General features: G+C 49.9%; 1 protein-coding gene and 1 non-coding gene across 9 annotated transcripts in view; one reads left to right on the top strand and one right to left on the bottom strand.

Annotated features, from left to right (window-relative positions):
* The window catches only part of ATP7B (ATPase copper transporting beta), a 79,017-nt gene that overhangs the window by 19,679 nt on the left and 45,483 nt on the right, over positions 1 to 13,855 (bottom strand). For all 8 annotated transcript variants that reach the window (XM_045475071.1, XM_045475080.1, XM_045475062.1 and 5 more), the window contains 4 exons: positions 11,756 to 11,832; positions 9,830 to 10,004; positions 7,941 to 8,174; positions 7,143 to 7,234 (listed from right to left, as the gene is read on the bottom strand). In XM_045475071.1, the coding sequence (XP_045331027.1) occupies positions 7,143 to 7,234; positions 7,941 to 8,174; positions 9,830 to 10,004; positions 11,756 to 11,832 (578 nt within the window). The remainder of the gene's footprint in view (positions 1 to 7,142; positions 7,235 to 7,940; positions 8,175 to 9,829; positions 10,005 to 11,755; positions 11,833 to 13,855) is intronic.
* On the top strand, positions 13,206 to 13,290 carry TRNAR-UCG. Its single transcript has one exon. It is a non-coding gene; the product is annotated as a tRNA-Arg (tRNA).

The following is a 13,855-nucleotide window of genomic DNA, read 5'->3' as shown; positions in this document are numbered from 1 at the left end:
GGTGCCTTTGAAAAACAGGAAGTGAAGCAGGCAGAGTCCAGATCCCGTTGACTCTTGCAGAACAGAGTACGGGCTTCCAATGTTAAGAGTTTTACTGGAAAGTGACATAATTTGATTCACATTTTCAAGTCATCACTCTGGCTGCTGCATGAGCACGGGGTGGCAGGGACAATAATAGAGGCTGGGAGAAGAGGTGGGCAAGCAAAAGATGGCAGTGGCGTGGGCCAGAGATGGCGTGAACACCCAGGATATTTCCAGGGCGTGCAGATACGCTAAATGAGTAAAGAAAAGAAGCAAAGAGGAGCTCGAAATTCTCAGTTACTGAGATGGAGACAAGTGTGCAGAAGCTGCTGAAGGACAGAGAGAGAAGAGATGAAATAAAGACCTTCATTTTGACATGTCGGGTCTGGGATGCCTATCTGAGTCAAGTAGGGAGCAGAAAACATGACTGGAGCTGAGGGAAGAGGGCAGAGCTAGAGGTACAAATCCCGGAGTTGTCAAAATACACATGGTACCTACAGCCCTGAAATGGTGCAAGGTCACCCGGAAGCATAAGTGGAAAAGAGAGGGAGTTCTAGATCCAAGCCCTGGTGCCGGGGCCACACTGGAGGCTGAACAGGTGGGAGGGCCAGCCAGAGCGGCAGGGAGGCAGACGGGCCAGTGGGGGTGGCAGACTGCGGGAGCAGACATCCTAGCCTCAGCCACAGCAGGCGTCACTACCCAGACGCGATATGGGCAAACTTCATCATACTCTGCACTTAAGATCTGCCTACTTCCGTGAAGGTAAGTCACACTTTCATAAAAAAGAAAACCAACAACAAGTTTCAAATGGAGACACTGGGGGGCAGGGGCAATGCTGGTGGAGAGGCATTAAAATCAGCAATGGCTGGGTTGGGGCAATGGAAATGAATTGACGTGTGAAGGAATAGCAATTTCAGCAACCGATGGAGGCAGCAGCCCAGCGGGATGGGCAGAGGAGAGCGCACGAAGCGAGGAGACAGGCCGCGGCTCAAGAAGCTCTCACAGGAAGTTTTGCAGAAGAGAGAGTGGAGTCAGACAGGCGCGAGTGAGTCGTAGGTGTGTGTGTGGACTGGATGCCAGTCCCCAGACAGACAGAGACACATGGTGGGGGAGAGGAGGGAAGGACAGAGCGAAGGGAGGCCACTGGAGAACCACCCAGGGGCCACATAACACATCACTGCGCACAGCACGGGTTTGAACCACGTGGGTCCACATATACGCGGTTTTTCAATAAATACAACAGAGTACTGTAAACAGATTTTCTCTTCCTCCTGATTTTCTTGACATTTTCTTTTCTCTAGCTTACTTTATTATAGGAATAGAGTATATAACAACCTGCAAAGTAAGTGTTCATTGACTGTTTATGTTATCGGTAAGGCTTCTAGTCAAAGTAGCTGATTCGTTTCGGGGGAGTCAAAAGTTATACTCAGATTTTCAACTCTGCACTGGGTCAGCACCCCAAACCCCCACCACTGCTCAAGGGTCGACTGTTGAGAACCGTGCCTCGTGATCAAATGCTGACAAAGTCAACTAAGCAGGCTCCGGGGTTATTTTACACACTTCTTTCATTCTATAAGTACTACTATTGCAAGTATCAGAGAGAAGGATGTACGACGAGCTGCCTTACCAATGTGAGAAGGTAAAATGGACATTTACTGAGGGCACGTCCTGTGCTAGATTTTTACTTGTTTATTTTCTTTTTTTTTTTTTTTTTTTTTTTCCAACATTTATTTATTTTTGGGACAGAGAGAGACAGAGCATGAACGGGGGAGGGGCAGAGAGAGAGGGAGACACAGAATCGGAAACAGGCTCCAGGCTCTGAGCCATCAGCCCAGAGCCCGACGCGGGGCTCGAACTCACGGACCGCGAGATCGTGACCTGGCTGAAGTCGGACACTTAACCGACTGCGCCACCCAGGCGCCCCTACTTGTTTATTTTCTCATTGAATCTTCCCAAAAGTATATGAGGTAAGTGATATTCACTCCCATTTGAGCAAAAACCTGAAGATTTCTTAGGAAGGCACAGAATTGAACCTACATGCCCATTTCTTTCAACATTGCTATGTGTAACCGTATAAAACCCCAGAGCCAAAGTGTGCAGAGATGTTAAGTATTGACATCAAAACTTTCTTTTTTAAAAACTGTGCAGGAGGGGAGCCTGGGTGGCGCAGTCGGTTAAGCGTCCGACTTCAGCCAGGTCACGATCTCGCAGTCCGTGAGTTTGAGCCCCGCGTCGGGCTCTGGGCTGATGGCTCAGAGCCTGGAGCCTGTTTCCGATTCTGTGTCTCCCTCTCTCTCTGCCCCTCCCCCGTTCATGCTCTGTCTCTCTCTGTCCCAAAAATAAATAATCGTTGAAAAAAAAAAAATTAAAAAAAAAAAAGAAAAACTGTGCAGGAGCACCGTCTGCATAACGAGGATTCAAGAGTCTGTCTGTCTGTCCATCTTTCCCCAAAGGTCTGGTGCTGCCGCCATGCTCCATGCCACCGCCTCCCTGCAAGGCTGTGAGCGCACACTGCCCCCCCACCCCCCAGGAGCATACGGACGCAGTAAGCGTTTAGTGTCCCCAGAACAAGTGCCACATGTGCCACTGTGTGCACCAGGTGCCAGGTACGCAGTGGTGAGCAAAAGAAGACACGGCCCTGACCCTGGGAGCTCAGAGTCCTCGTGAGGGCCCTGGTGAGTCACAGGGCAGTGGTGCCATCCGGGTCAAGTCCTGGTACAAAGCCACAGTGTCCTCCTTTCTACAATGGCGATTTTGTTCCAGGATTAACTGAGATGATGCATGTTAAGGACTGAGCACAGCACCTGACATACAGTGAGCGCCCAGTGAATGCTGGTGACTTCTATTATATCACCTAATGGACATTTTCACTATTGACGGGCCTCTGCGTAGCAGGCACCGTGCTGGGCTTGGGTACGAACAGGACAAAGCGAGCCTTCCTCTCAGGAGGTTTACTGCCCAGAAGCCACAAGCAGATCCGAGTATGTAAGTTCAATAATGGCCACAATACAGTCAATGGAGCAGGAAAAGAAGGGCCTTTTAAAAGGACAGGGAGTGGGGGCGCCTGGGTGGCTCAGTCGGTTAAGCGGCCGACTTCGGCTCAGGTCATGATCTTGCGGTCCGTGAGTTCGAGCCCCGCGTCGAGCTCTGTGCTGACAGCTCAGAGCCTGGAGCCTGTTTCGGATTTTGTGTCTCCCTCTCTCTGACCCTCCCCCATTCATGCTCTGTCTCTCTCTGTCTCAAAAATAAGTAAACGTTAAAAAAAAAAAATTAAAAAAGAAAAAGGTTTAAAAAAAACGTTAAAAAAAGGACAGGGAGTGGCACCCTGAAGTCTCAAGTGCTGGGAGTAGATGTGCAGAAATCTGTTTGGTGGCTGGGCAGGCAGGGTGGCAAACAAGAAGAGGAGACTTCTCCATAATCTGAGAATGTTCTCTGCTGCTTCTTCAAATCTTCCAGTGATGGGAGACGCCCAGGCCCTGCCCTTCCAAGGCCCGTCCACACAACCCAGAGGAGTTTCTCATCACACAAGATCTCCTCCGAGGCCTGCGTCAGGAGAAAGAGCGCCTGCTCACTAGCGAAGGGGTGTCGGGAGCTGACAGCAGAACCTTCTCCCCCAGTGTAACCTAACTACCAAGCTTTGGAAGGTTCGTTTAATCTGTGACTTGCCCCTTTGATCTGAATTGACCACATCTTTCTAAGCCTAAACAGCTTGATTTAAGGTGAACAGCACTTTCTGGGAGTCAAGGTGGCTCCTTCCAGCGAGTTCCCAGCGTTTCTTCTTCAGAAGCTTGGCTCCCCCCAAAACACCACCCTGCGGGAATACATTTAATGGAAAGGCGGTGTTTTCCCTAGCATTTCTTCCGCTTTAAGAGTTTCTGCCAGCAGTCTGTCTACCTCACCTGTCTCCTCTCTCCTCTCCTTCCTCATCTAACACAAAGTAAAAAGACAAAGAAAAACCTAGAAGAGAACAGACACAAACCTAGGTAAGATCTGTAACTCTGTTTTCCCCACTCTAACAGGAGCCTTCAATGCGGGAGCCTAGGGACCAGGCTGTGTGGACCTTTTAAGGTCAAGCACAAACACGGTGTAATTTCACAGTCACTTCATTCACTCAACAAGTATCTGAGCACCTGCCACATGGGTGTCCCAGGGTGAGTGGAGACATGGAGTACACAGAGGAGTGACAGCCAAGCGGGCCAGGGGACAGGAAAGGCTTCTTGAGGATGTGACCCCCAAGCCGAGCCCTGAAGGACAAGACGACAGGTGAAGGGGAAGAAGAAAGGTGTCGGGGAGACCTGAGAGCCCCTTTCTGGGAGCTGCCAGTGGGGTGTGGCCAAAACGAGGTGGAGGGACGGCGGCACAAGGGGCTGGGTCCACTGGGGACACCAGCGGAGGCCGAGTCTCACGTGTGCGCTCACAGACTTCACCCTAAGGACAGCAGGGAAGCGCCACAGAGGGATGCAGTCAGATGCGGGTGTCCAAGAGACCACTGGTTTGAATGTGGGAGAAGAGTTAGAAAGAGCCTTGGCTAGAAGCAGGGGGCCAATGAAGACCCTGCTGCAGTGCTGTAAGGGACAGAGCGGTGGCCTGAGCAGGCGTGGTGAAAACAGGCACCACAGACACGTCCCCACTGGCCGAGGCCCGGACGTGGCAAGACTCCGCAGAAAGCAGAGGCCGACTCGGGGGTCACAGCACTGGTAGGCCTCATGTTACACAGAAAGTCAATGCCTCGGGAGGGCAGTGTGTGGCCACGTGACCGTCACCTCCCAGCGGCCTGAAGCACCCTTTCAGGAAGGCGGGGGTGGGGGGGACAAGCACCCTACTTTCAGACGGGAATCGTGCCTCACAGGCCTTGACTGACGCTCTCCCAGCACACAGCGCGTCTGCGGCAAAGCCAGAAAGAACTCTGGCTTTGAAAATGGCACTGTCACAGTGATGACGGCAGTAGAAGGGCCCACGGGGTGTCCACAAGCAAATACTAATCACCATCTCTGGAAAAACACGGAGCTGTGACGGGGGGAGCCCCACCATCCTTGAGCCATTTCAGGTAGCTTCTGTCTCCTGGCAGAGACGCATGTCTCCTCATACTCAAATCAAGGCAGGAGTCCCTGTACCTGCAGCCAGTGCCTTCAAGAGCACCTCAAAATGAAAGGCGGCCAGTAAAAGCGGCCGGTCCATGGCTTTGTTCCCAGCCGGAACATTCCCGCACCTCAGAAACTCTCAGGTCATTAATTTGCGAGAAAAAGAAGCCAAGGTGTGCAACCGCTGTGGAGCCACGGCAGTCGAGTGCGTGGAGCCCCCACGTGCCAGCTGCTGTCACACAGTGTCCACCCACCTGCAAGACAGGTGAGCCGGTGGCCGAGAGGGCGCCTGTCCCAGCTCTGCCACTCACCCGCCCGCCAAGGACTCTGGGCAAGTCACGCCACCCCACTGGGCTTCGGGTTCTTCCTAAAGAAATGGGGCCGTGGGAGCACCCACCTCCCAGGGGGGTGATCGGGTTAAATCAGGCAGTTTAACCTACTGGTCGCTACTGGGAATGGTATCCTGTAAGTTCTCAAATCTCAACTATCGCTACTGTAATTCTGACTCATATTCAAAAGCCAGCATCAGGGCAAAAACCAGTGCTTCCAGGCCGTGGTCGGCCGGTGCCTCATTCTCTGATTCATGTTTTCGGCACAGGCTCGCCAAATACCCCCTCAGGAAGCAACGGAGGAGGGCCTGTCTCAGCCTCCGACGGCCATTCTGGGGCACACACTCACGAACCCACACTGGCCACAGCGTGCAGAACGGGCAGTACCATTGGGGTGGGGCACAAGGCTGCTTTGACAACAGGAGTTTGGACTGTAAGTCATGCTGGATGGTAAGAAGCAGCAAAGACAGACACACTGAAGAGCAATGAGACACTGACAGAGGGACGTTCCTGAGCAGAGGCCCAGAAGGAGAGGAAGGGAGCGTACAGAGGGAAGGCCAGCTTTGTAGGCTGAGTGACAGGAAACTGATGCATTTCCCACCCCGGAGTCAGAGTGAGATCACAGTCCAAAGGGGAGAGTGGTGGGGCTGGAGAGAGAATTCAGGAATGTGAAGGTCTGAAATAAGCACTGCCTAGAATATGAAAACGAGGCTGACCAGGGAAATACAGAAGCCTGAATTCGTGAAAATGCCTGTATTATTAAATATGCGTTGGAGTGCCTGGGTGGCTCAGTCAGTTAAGCATCTGGCTTCGGCTCAGGTCATGATCTCACGGTTCGTGAGTTCGAGCTCCACGTCGGGCTCTGTGCTGACAGCTCAGAGCCTGGAGCCTGCTTTGGATTCTGTCTCCTTCTCTCTCTGCCCCTCCCCCATTCATGCTCTTTCTTTCTCTCTCTAAACTAAGAAAACATAAAAAAATTTAAAAAAAAATGAGCAAATATGCCTTAAAAGCCAGTATGTGTAAGGGTTAAGAATATGGGCTGTGGAACCAAGAGCTTGGGTTATAACTCAGTTCCACTACTGAATACCTGTGTGACTTTAGGCCACTTGCTTAGCCTTTTTGAACTTCACTTTCCTCATCTGCAAAATAAAGGTAATAATAGTCCCCTCCTCCTACAGTTGTTTTTTTTTTTTAATTTAGATGTAATACAAAGAGGTTAAAAGTGTCTGACAGACAATAATGCTATATAAGTTCCAGCAATAATAATAACCACCATATTACTTTTAGTATCTGCTAACTATATGAAGAAGAAAAATACTTCTCCCATCTGTATTCCTTGGCAAGTTGAACCTCATCCCTCAGCCTTGTAAATCCTCAGGTCTTGCAAGGAAGGCCCAACGTGTGGACCATGCTCCGTGCTCTGTGAAGCTTTCCCTGACCACTCCTAGCCTTCCTCTTCTCAATTCCAGAAACACGAATCACCTATACCTCTCATTTGTCATTCAGCAAACCACACCACCTTGAATTCTCGTGGATCTCGTAATCTGTAAATGCCTTATTAATTACCTGGATCAACAGGATGGACCTGACCACACAAGTCTTTGCTGGCCCCCACAATGTCTAGTGTAAGGTGATGAACACAATGGGTGTCTCAGGTGTCTTACACAGTCTGATATAAATTGGTCGAAAACTTTGGATGAAGACAACCCACCTGATGATCAAGTGGTCCTCGCCAAGGGTCACAACGGTGGCTTCTGTGGCTTGGAGAGACATGAGTTTGGCAAGGGCTTCTGAGGTTTTGCTCTAGGAAACGGCCAGAATGGAAAACAAGCTATCATAAGCTGACCGGTGCTAACCCAGACCAATGCTTACCAGGCGGGTATCAGAGAAAACCCCTGTGGAAAGAGGCCGACCCCTCATAACACAGACACAGTGCACATCAAAAGGCTCCTCCAGGATGGATGTTACTCACTGCAGTCATCTCCACACTGAAGGTACAATACCACCAAGTTCTATGAATTACATTTCAGCTGAAAAGACAGGACGAGTCTGCCTACTAACTGCCTCTTTTTTTTTTTTTTTTTTTTTAAGGTTCAATTTAATTTCTTTTAGGGTCTCAGTCCTACTCTTTTATAGAATACATTAAAATGCAGGGTGTTAAAAATGGCCTGACCGTAAGATGGAAACATGGATTTCTAGACTCATGAGCCAAATACTCAGTTATGTACGAAGAGGCAGTATACGTGCGGGCCTGAAATCCGGAGTTCTTTTCATTACACAATACGCCTGAATAAAGGTTTCAGTAATTAACCAGATTAGCTGGGATTTCAGAAGTAGCAATCAGTTTGGAGATTAGCGATCAGAACACCTAATTATATGTCGGTTTCACATTTCTTTAAGTCTTTTGCCAGACTGTGTATAATTAGTAATTCTAAACAAGGCGTTCACATGAATTAAGACTTATATTACTGAAGACACAGTTCTTTTTTTCACCCGGAGCTGCAGTTACCTTCGCCACGTGTTCCAGCCACCGGCCCAGGGCAATGAACACAAAGAGCATGGGGGGGGTGTCAAAGAAGGTCACGGGGCTTCTCTCCGCCTTCTCAGCCACGGCCACCACCAGGATGATGACTGAGTAGGTATAGGCGATGCTCGTGGCCAGCACGATGAGCACGTCCATGTTGGCCGCCCCGTGCCGCAGAGATCTGTAGGCCTGGATGTAGAAGTACCACCCGCCAAGGAGCTGAAAGACAGAGGACAGCAACAGTGCATGAGCAGGCATCCAGTCCAAGGAGCAACCAGAGACCCGGAGGCCCCTCAGGGCTGCAAATGCTTAGACATTACTTTCTACTCTGCGAGTGACATGTAGGAAAAGTATTTCCTGATTCATGACTACTGGCCACAGGAACGGAGGGTCAAGGTCATGGGGGACCTTTCAAACCCACAGCACATGACCTGAATGTCCATCAGCAGAGAACGGTGGCAATGGTGACATCAACCATGGTTCATTTATAACATGGATAGTGCTATGCAGTCCCAAAAGAGAATGTGTGCTAGGTCTATAAACCACTCACCTGAAAGATGCCCATGACACATGGTTAAGTGAAAAATCCAGTTGTAAATCAGTTTATCTAGTATGATCCTATTTCCATTAAAAAATACAAAGTCCCAGGGTGCCTGGGTGGCTCAGTCAGTTAAGCGTCCGACTTCGGCTCAGGTCATGATCTTGCGGTCCGTGAGTTCGAGCCCCACATCAGGCTCTGTGCTGACAGCTCGGAGCCTGGAGCCTGTTTCAGATTCTGTGTCTCCCTCTCTCTCTGACCCTACCCTGTTCATGCTCTGTCTCTCTCTGTCTCAAAAATAAACAAACATTTAAAAAAAAATTAAAAAAAAAACAAAGTCCGTGTGTCTATATTATGTGAACATGTACACACATACATATACGTGAAAATGAGTATTTTTTCTACATAGATGAAGATCTGTAAACACGCACGCCCAACCAGTAATAATACTAAGGTAACTCTGGGGAACAGCATTGGGCTGGAGGCAGGGTACGATTCTAGCGAAAGAGTATCTTCCCCTTTGCTTCTCCTACCTCAGTATGGTTTGGATTATCTACAATAAATATATATTACATTCATAATTAAAAAGAAAATACAGAGAAAAGCAAATTCAGCTGACAAATAATTACACTCAGTCTTAAACCAGAGACATTCTCACGTTACCTCAGGAGTTTTATTTTTTATTCTAAAACAGATGGGAGGGCACACTTCCCACCAGAAACACAGCCAGCTCCTAAATATCGTCCCTAGAGTAGAAGCTCCAGCAGGCCCATCTCTTCTAAATTATAATTTCCTCAGGGGGCACCTGGGTGGCTCATTCGGTTAAGCGTCCAACTTTGGCCCGGGTCACGATCTCACGGCTCGTGGGTTCAAGCCCCGTGTCGGGCTCTCTGCTGACAGCTCGGAGCCTGGAGCCTGCTTCGGATTCTGCGTCTCCCTCTCTCCGTGCCCCTCCCCTGCTCATGCTCTGTCTCTGTCTCTCAAAAATAAATAAACGTTAAAAACAATTTTTTAATAAATTATAATTTCCTCAGAACCACAGCCCTGTCATTCGGGGCACGAGCTACTGCTTTTGACAACAAAGGCAGTGCAAACTAAACAATAAACAAATACGGGACACACCGCGTCACCAACACCTACAACCACCTACAACCACTGTGAAAGTGACAGCGAAACCAGGTCCTTTCAGTGCCCCCCGCAGGTCCTAAAGGAAAACAGCAGCCCCTGCAGGAAAGCTGTGATAAAATGCCGCCTAAGCCAAGCTGATGGGCTGTGTCTGGCATGACAGGGCAGAGAATCTGCTGGCCACACAGAGGCAGGGAGGGAAGATACCCACCTGGACGAAGGTGCACAGGATAAAGAAGATGAGATTTAGAATGGACAGTCCTGGAACGATGTTGTGGTCCAGGACCATTGTCTCGTGGGGCTCGTGGCTGGGCACCAACATATAGATCATTAAACCCATAACAGGGATGCCAAACATCAGGCTGCACAGAAAAGACTTCTTCCACCTGCAAAGCAAAGCAGCACAGCAACCTATTAGGTGTCACCTGCCAGCTGGGTTATGGGCTAGTCTCCTCCTGGGGGCTCAGGTTAAGACTTGCCTTTGGCACACGTCTGGGACGGACGGCCAAGGGTACGAAAATGAAGGGAAGGTTCTCTCCCTGACGCCCGCCACCTGAGAGGATATCTAAACGTTCACACTTCTCAGGGCTGTTCCAGGGACATACAGACAGCCCCTGCCTGCCCATGGCTGACCTGTTGCCTCTAATCTCTAGGGGAGGCAACTGAGGCCCAAAACTGAGAATCTAGACCCAGGAAGTTGAACATCCCAGTCCATATGGCTGCCTACTGCTCTTTCTTCAAAATAAAATCTTATACAGACTCCCAAGTAAAAAACAGATAAGAGCAAAATTGTATTAGTATGAACATACTTATACGTTTGACCTTCAAAATAGAGTCAGTGACTGGGGCGCCTGGGTGGCTCAGTCGGTTAAGCGTCCGACTTCGGCTCAGGTCATGATCTTGCCGTCTGTGGGTTCAAACCCTGCCATCAGGCTCTGTGCTGACAGCTCAGAGCCTGGAGCCTACTTCCGATTCTGTGACTCCCACTCTCTCTGCCCCTCCCCCGCTCACACTCTCTCTCTGTCTCTCTCTCAAAATAATAAATATTAAAAAAAATTAAAGAGTCAATGAGAACCGTAAAGCATTCTTGATGGACACCACAGTGACGGCTCTGGTCTCCTGTCAGCGTCAGCATCCATGCAATTCCCACCGAATGTTGTGGAAGCTCTGACACGTCTCCACCCTGGCCTACAACACTGAAGTCTACACTCTCAGGCTGCCGCCAGGGCCCTGGAATTAGCCCGGCCGCTGGCCTTCCAGGTGCATCTCCTTTCAGTCCTTGCCTCCTCCAGGCATGCCAACCAGAGCAAAGGACAGGAGTCCCTAAGGCCCCCCCCCACCCCCCCGCTGTCGCCTCCATGCCCCTTGAGAACTCTCACCTCATCCCCCACCTCCACTGCCTGGCAAACTTCCACTCATTCTTTGAGGCTCAGATCATGTGTCTCCTGCTAGTTGGTTTCCCAGACCCCCTTAACCCACCTGATCCACTGCCCACCCACTCTTTCCTAGCCCAGCCGTGACAGTATCCCACTCATTCCTAACACCAGGCATAGCGCCCTACATACGACAGTGCCCGTGTGTTTGCTGAATGAGTAAGCACATCTGCATCAACGAATAAACTCAGGCCTCCTTCTTCCCAGGCCATTTTCTTTCCAGTGACCATGCTTCCTGCCCTCAGACCCCACTTCTAGAACCCTTTCAAATAAAGTCTTAAGATACTGTGTTGTAAAAGGAAAAACCCACACCCTCTCCCTCCCATCCCAACTTAAGTGCTGTCCTGTCTGTTAGCCACCAGCTGTAAGTGGCTATCTAAATTAAAATCAGTTAAGATCAAATGAAATTAAAAACTCAGTTCCTTAGTCCCATGAACAGCTCAGCAGCTGGTGGCTCCCAGACTGGGCCCTGAGGGTAGAGAACACTTCTGTCATCGCGAGGAGGTCTGTCGGGACAGCGCTCCTCTAGAGGGTTAATGTCACAAGGGTAGTAAGGCAGCTGGTCCATGTGGACGGCACTGTGGGAAGCCAGGCGGGCAGGGACACCCTTAAGCACAGAACGAGGCAGTCAGGCCCAGTGGGGCGGGCGGAGGGCGGGGGACACTTAGACAAGAGCTGCAGCGTATCTTTTCTGTTCTACCTACTGCTTTATTTCCACCTTGTGGTCCAAGTGATGCACGTTGGGGTTTCTCTGGGCCGGGGAAGCATGAAAGCCGATTTCCTTGTTATTAAAAAAAGAAAAGTGAGAAAGAGGGAGGAAGGCACTTGGTTAAAACATGCGTTGGTAGAAAGCATTTTACATCTTTTGAAATTAGAAAGTCATTCGAAAATCGCTCAAAAGACTGGATTGGTTTTTCCGGTCATGACTTCCGTTCCCAAATCATTCTACAAGTCCTGTCAGAGGTCCAGCACCAGCTATGCTCACAGACTGTGTCATCCCCAAGGAGGTGGCCCCAGACAGCGACTCCTATTCCTTCTGTGGGCTAAGGCAGCAGGTTCTGGAAGAAACTTCAGCATGCCCCGAGGCTGATCAATGCTGAATTAGACACACAGAACTGCTGTGTGAAGAACCCCAAACATGGAGGGGTCAGGGGCCGTCACTCATTCCCTGCATGAGGAAACTGAAGGTCAGAGGTTAGAGATCCTGCCCAGAGCCATCATACTGTCAGAAGAGCGAGCCCAGTGCTTGGTGCTCAGGTCTCCGGACTCCCAGCCCAGGCCCCTTCCCACTGAGCAGACCCTGGCTCCCTCAACACCTGCACGCTGCGGCTCCCACTGAAGCCAGATGGGGACTGTACCGCAATCTGCTGGTTCTTTTCAGCGTTTCTTGCGCCGCCTCGCTCCCTGACCCTCTCTTCCTTATTTGATCTGACCCCTTTACGAAATTACACAGGAAAAGCACAATATAAACCCACCTGATCAATATAAAGAGGGGAAATGTCCCAAGAGTCAGCACAGTATAAAGAGGGGCCTCGGACTCTCATGTTGGGATTTCACACAAAAATTAAAAGTTCTGGTTGGAGAAAGAGCATCTAGGACCATGTAAAGACAAATCCTTTTACGACTAATACCAACCTAATTACATTAGGAAAAGATGCACCACAGAGGCAAGAACGGAGGCCAGACATTGGTAATATTTCTCAGACACGGATAAAGGCGGCACCGCCCTGAGATCGGCGGGCAGAATGGGGGCCGGGACGGGCATGGTAAGTGAGAAGGGTGACTGACATGTGCTCAAAGCACCACCTGGGACTCTCCCACCTATGAGCACAACAGTCTGACTTCTTAGCCTCATCAGGGCCACATCACTGCTGTTCTGTAAGACCTGTGGTGTGGCAAAACTCGAAAGGCCATGAGCTTGGAACTGTAAGGTCTGGGTTTGAGGGCCAGTCCTGCAACCTTTAGCTGGGTACCAGCGAGCAAAGTCACTTAACCTCTCTGGGGATCTTTCTCCATCTGATAAAGAAGCTGTGTTGTGTGCCTCTAGGACAGAATTATTAGCAGCAGCGGCAGCAGCCTAAATAACACACATCAAAGAGCTCTGCTAAGCCACACAACAGACAACATCTCCCTTAAACACGCGCGCAGAGGGGCGCCTGGATGGCTCAGTCGGTTGAGCGTCTGACTTCGGCTCAGGTCACGATCTCGCGGTCCGTGGGTTCGAGCCCCGCGTCGGGCTCTGGGCTGATGGCTCGGAGCCTGGAGCCTGTTTCCAATTCTGTGTCTCCCTCTCTCTCTGCCCCTCCCCCATTCATGCTCTGTCTCTCTCTGTCTCAAAAATAAATAAACGTTAAAAAAAAATTAAAAAAAAAAAACAACACGCGCGCAGTGAAGAGAAAATGAATGACAACTTCAAGCCTGCCACAAGATGCTTCCCTGTGTTAGAACTTCCTGCTGAACTCCATTTATCCTGACCATCAGTTATTACGAGTTAATCTCATTCAGTTTTGACTATCTTCACCCATTCAGCTCAGCACTAATGTTCACCCGCTCACGGTGTGGTGGAATACGGGCCTTAAAAAGGAAATGGCGGTGTCTGTGGACAAAGCAAGGGAGGGAACAGAGGTAGGGAGTGCATGAACACTAAGTAATTTTCCAAAAGAGAAACGACCAAACTCTCCCGTCAACGAGCAGTCCTGACATAGTGGTAAAACGCAGTACAATTCGTCTCATTTCCAACAATCCTTCGGTCTATAGATGTTTGGTCCAGGCTTAAATAATACTTCACAATTACAATTAGGTAA

This window comes from Leopardus geoffroyi, chromosome A1, assembly GCF_018350155.1.
Source record: "Leopardus geoffroyi isolate Oge1 chromosome A1, O.geoffroyi_Oge1_pat1.0, whole genome shotgun sequence".
Lineage (NCBI taxonomy): Eukaryota > Metazoa > Chordata > Mammalia > Carnivora > Felidae > Leopardus > Leopardus geoffroyi.
Note: the sequence above shows the minus strand (reverse complement) of the source record. Positions and strands in the feature narration are given on the sequence as shown.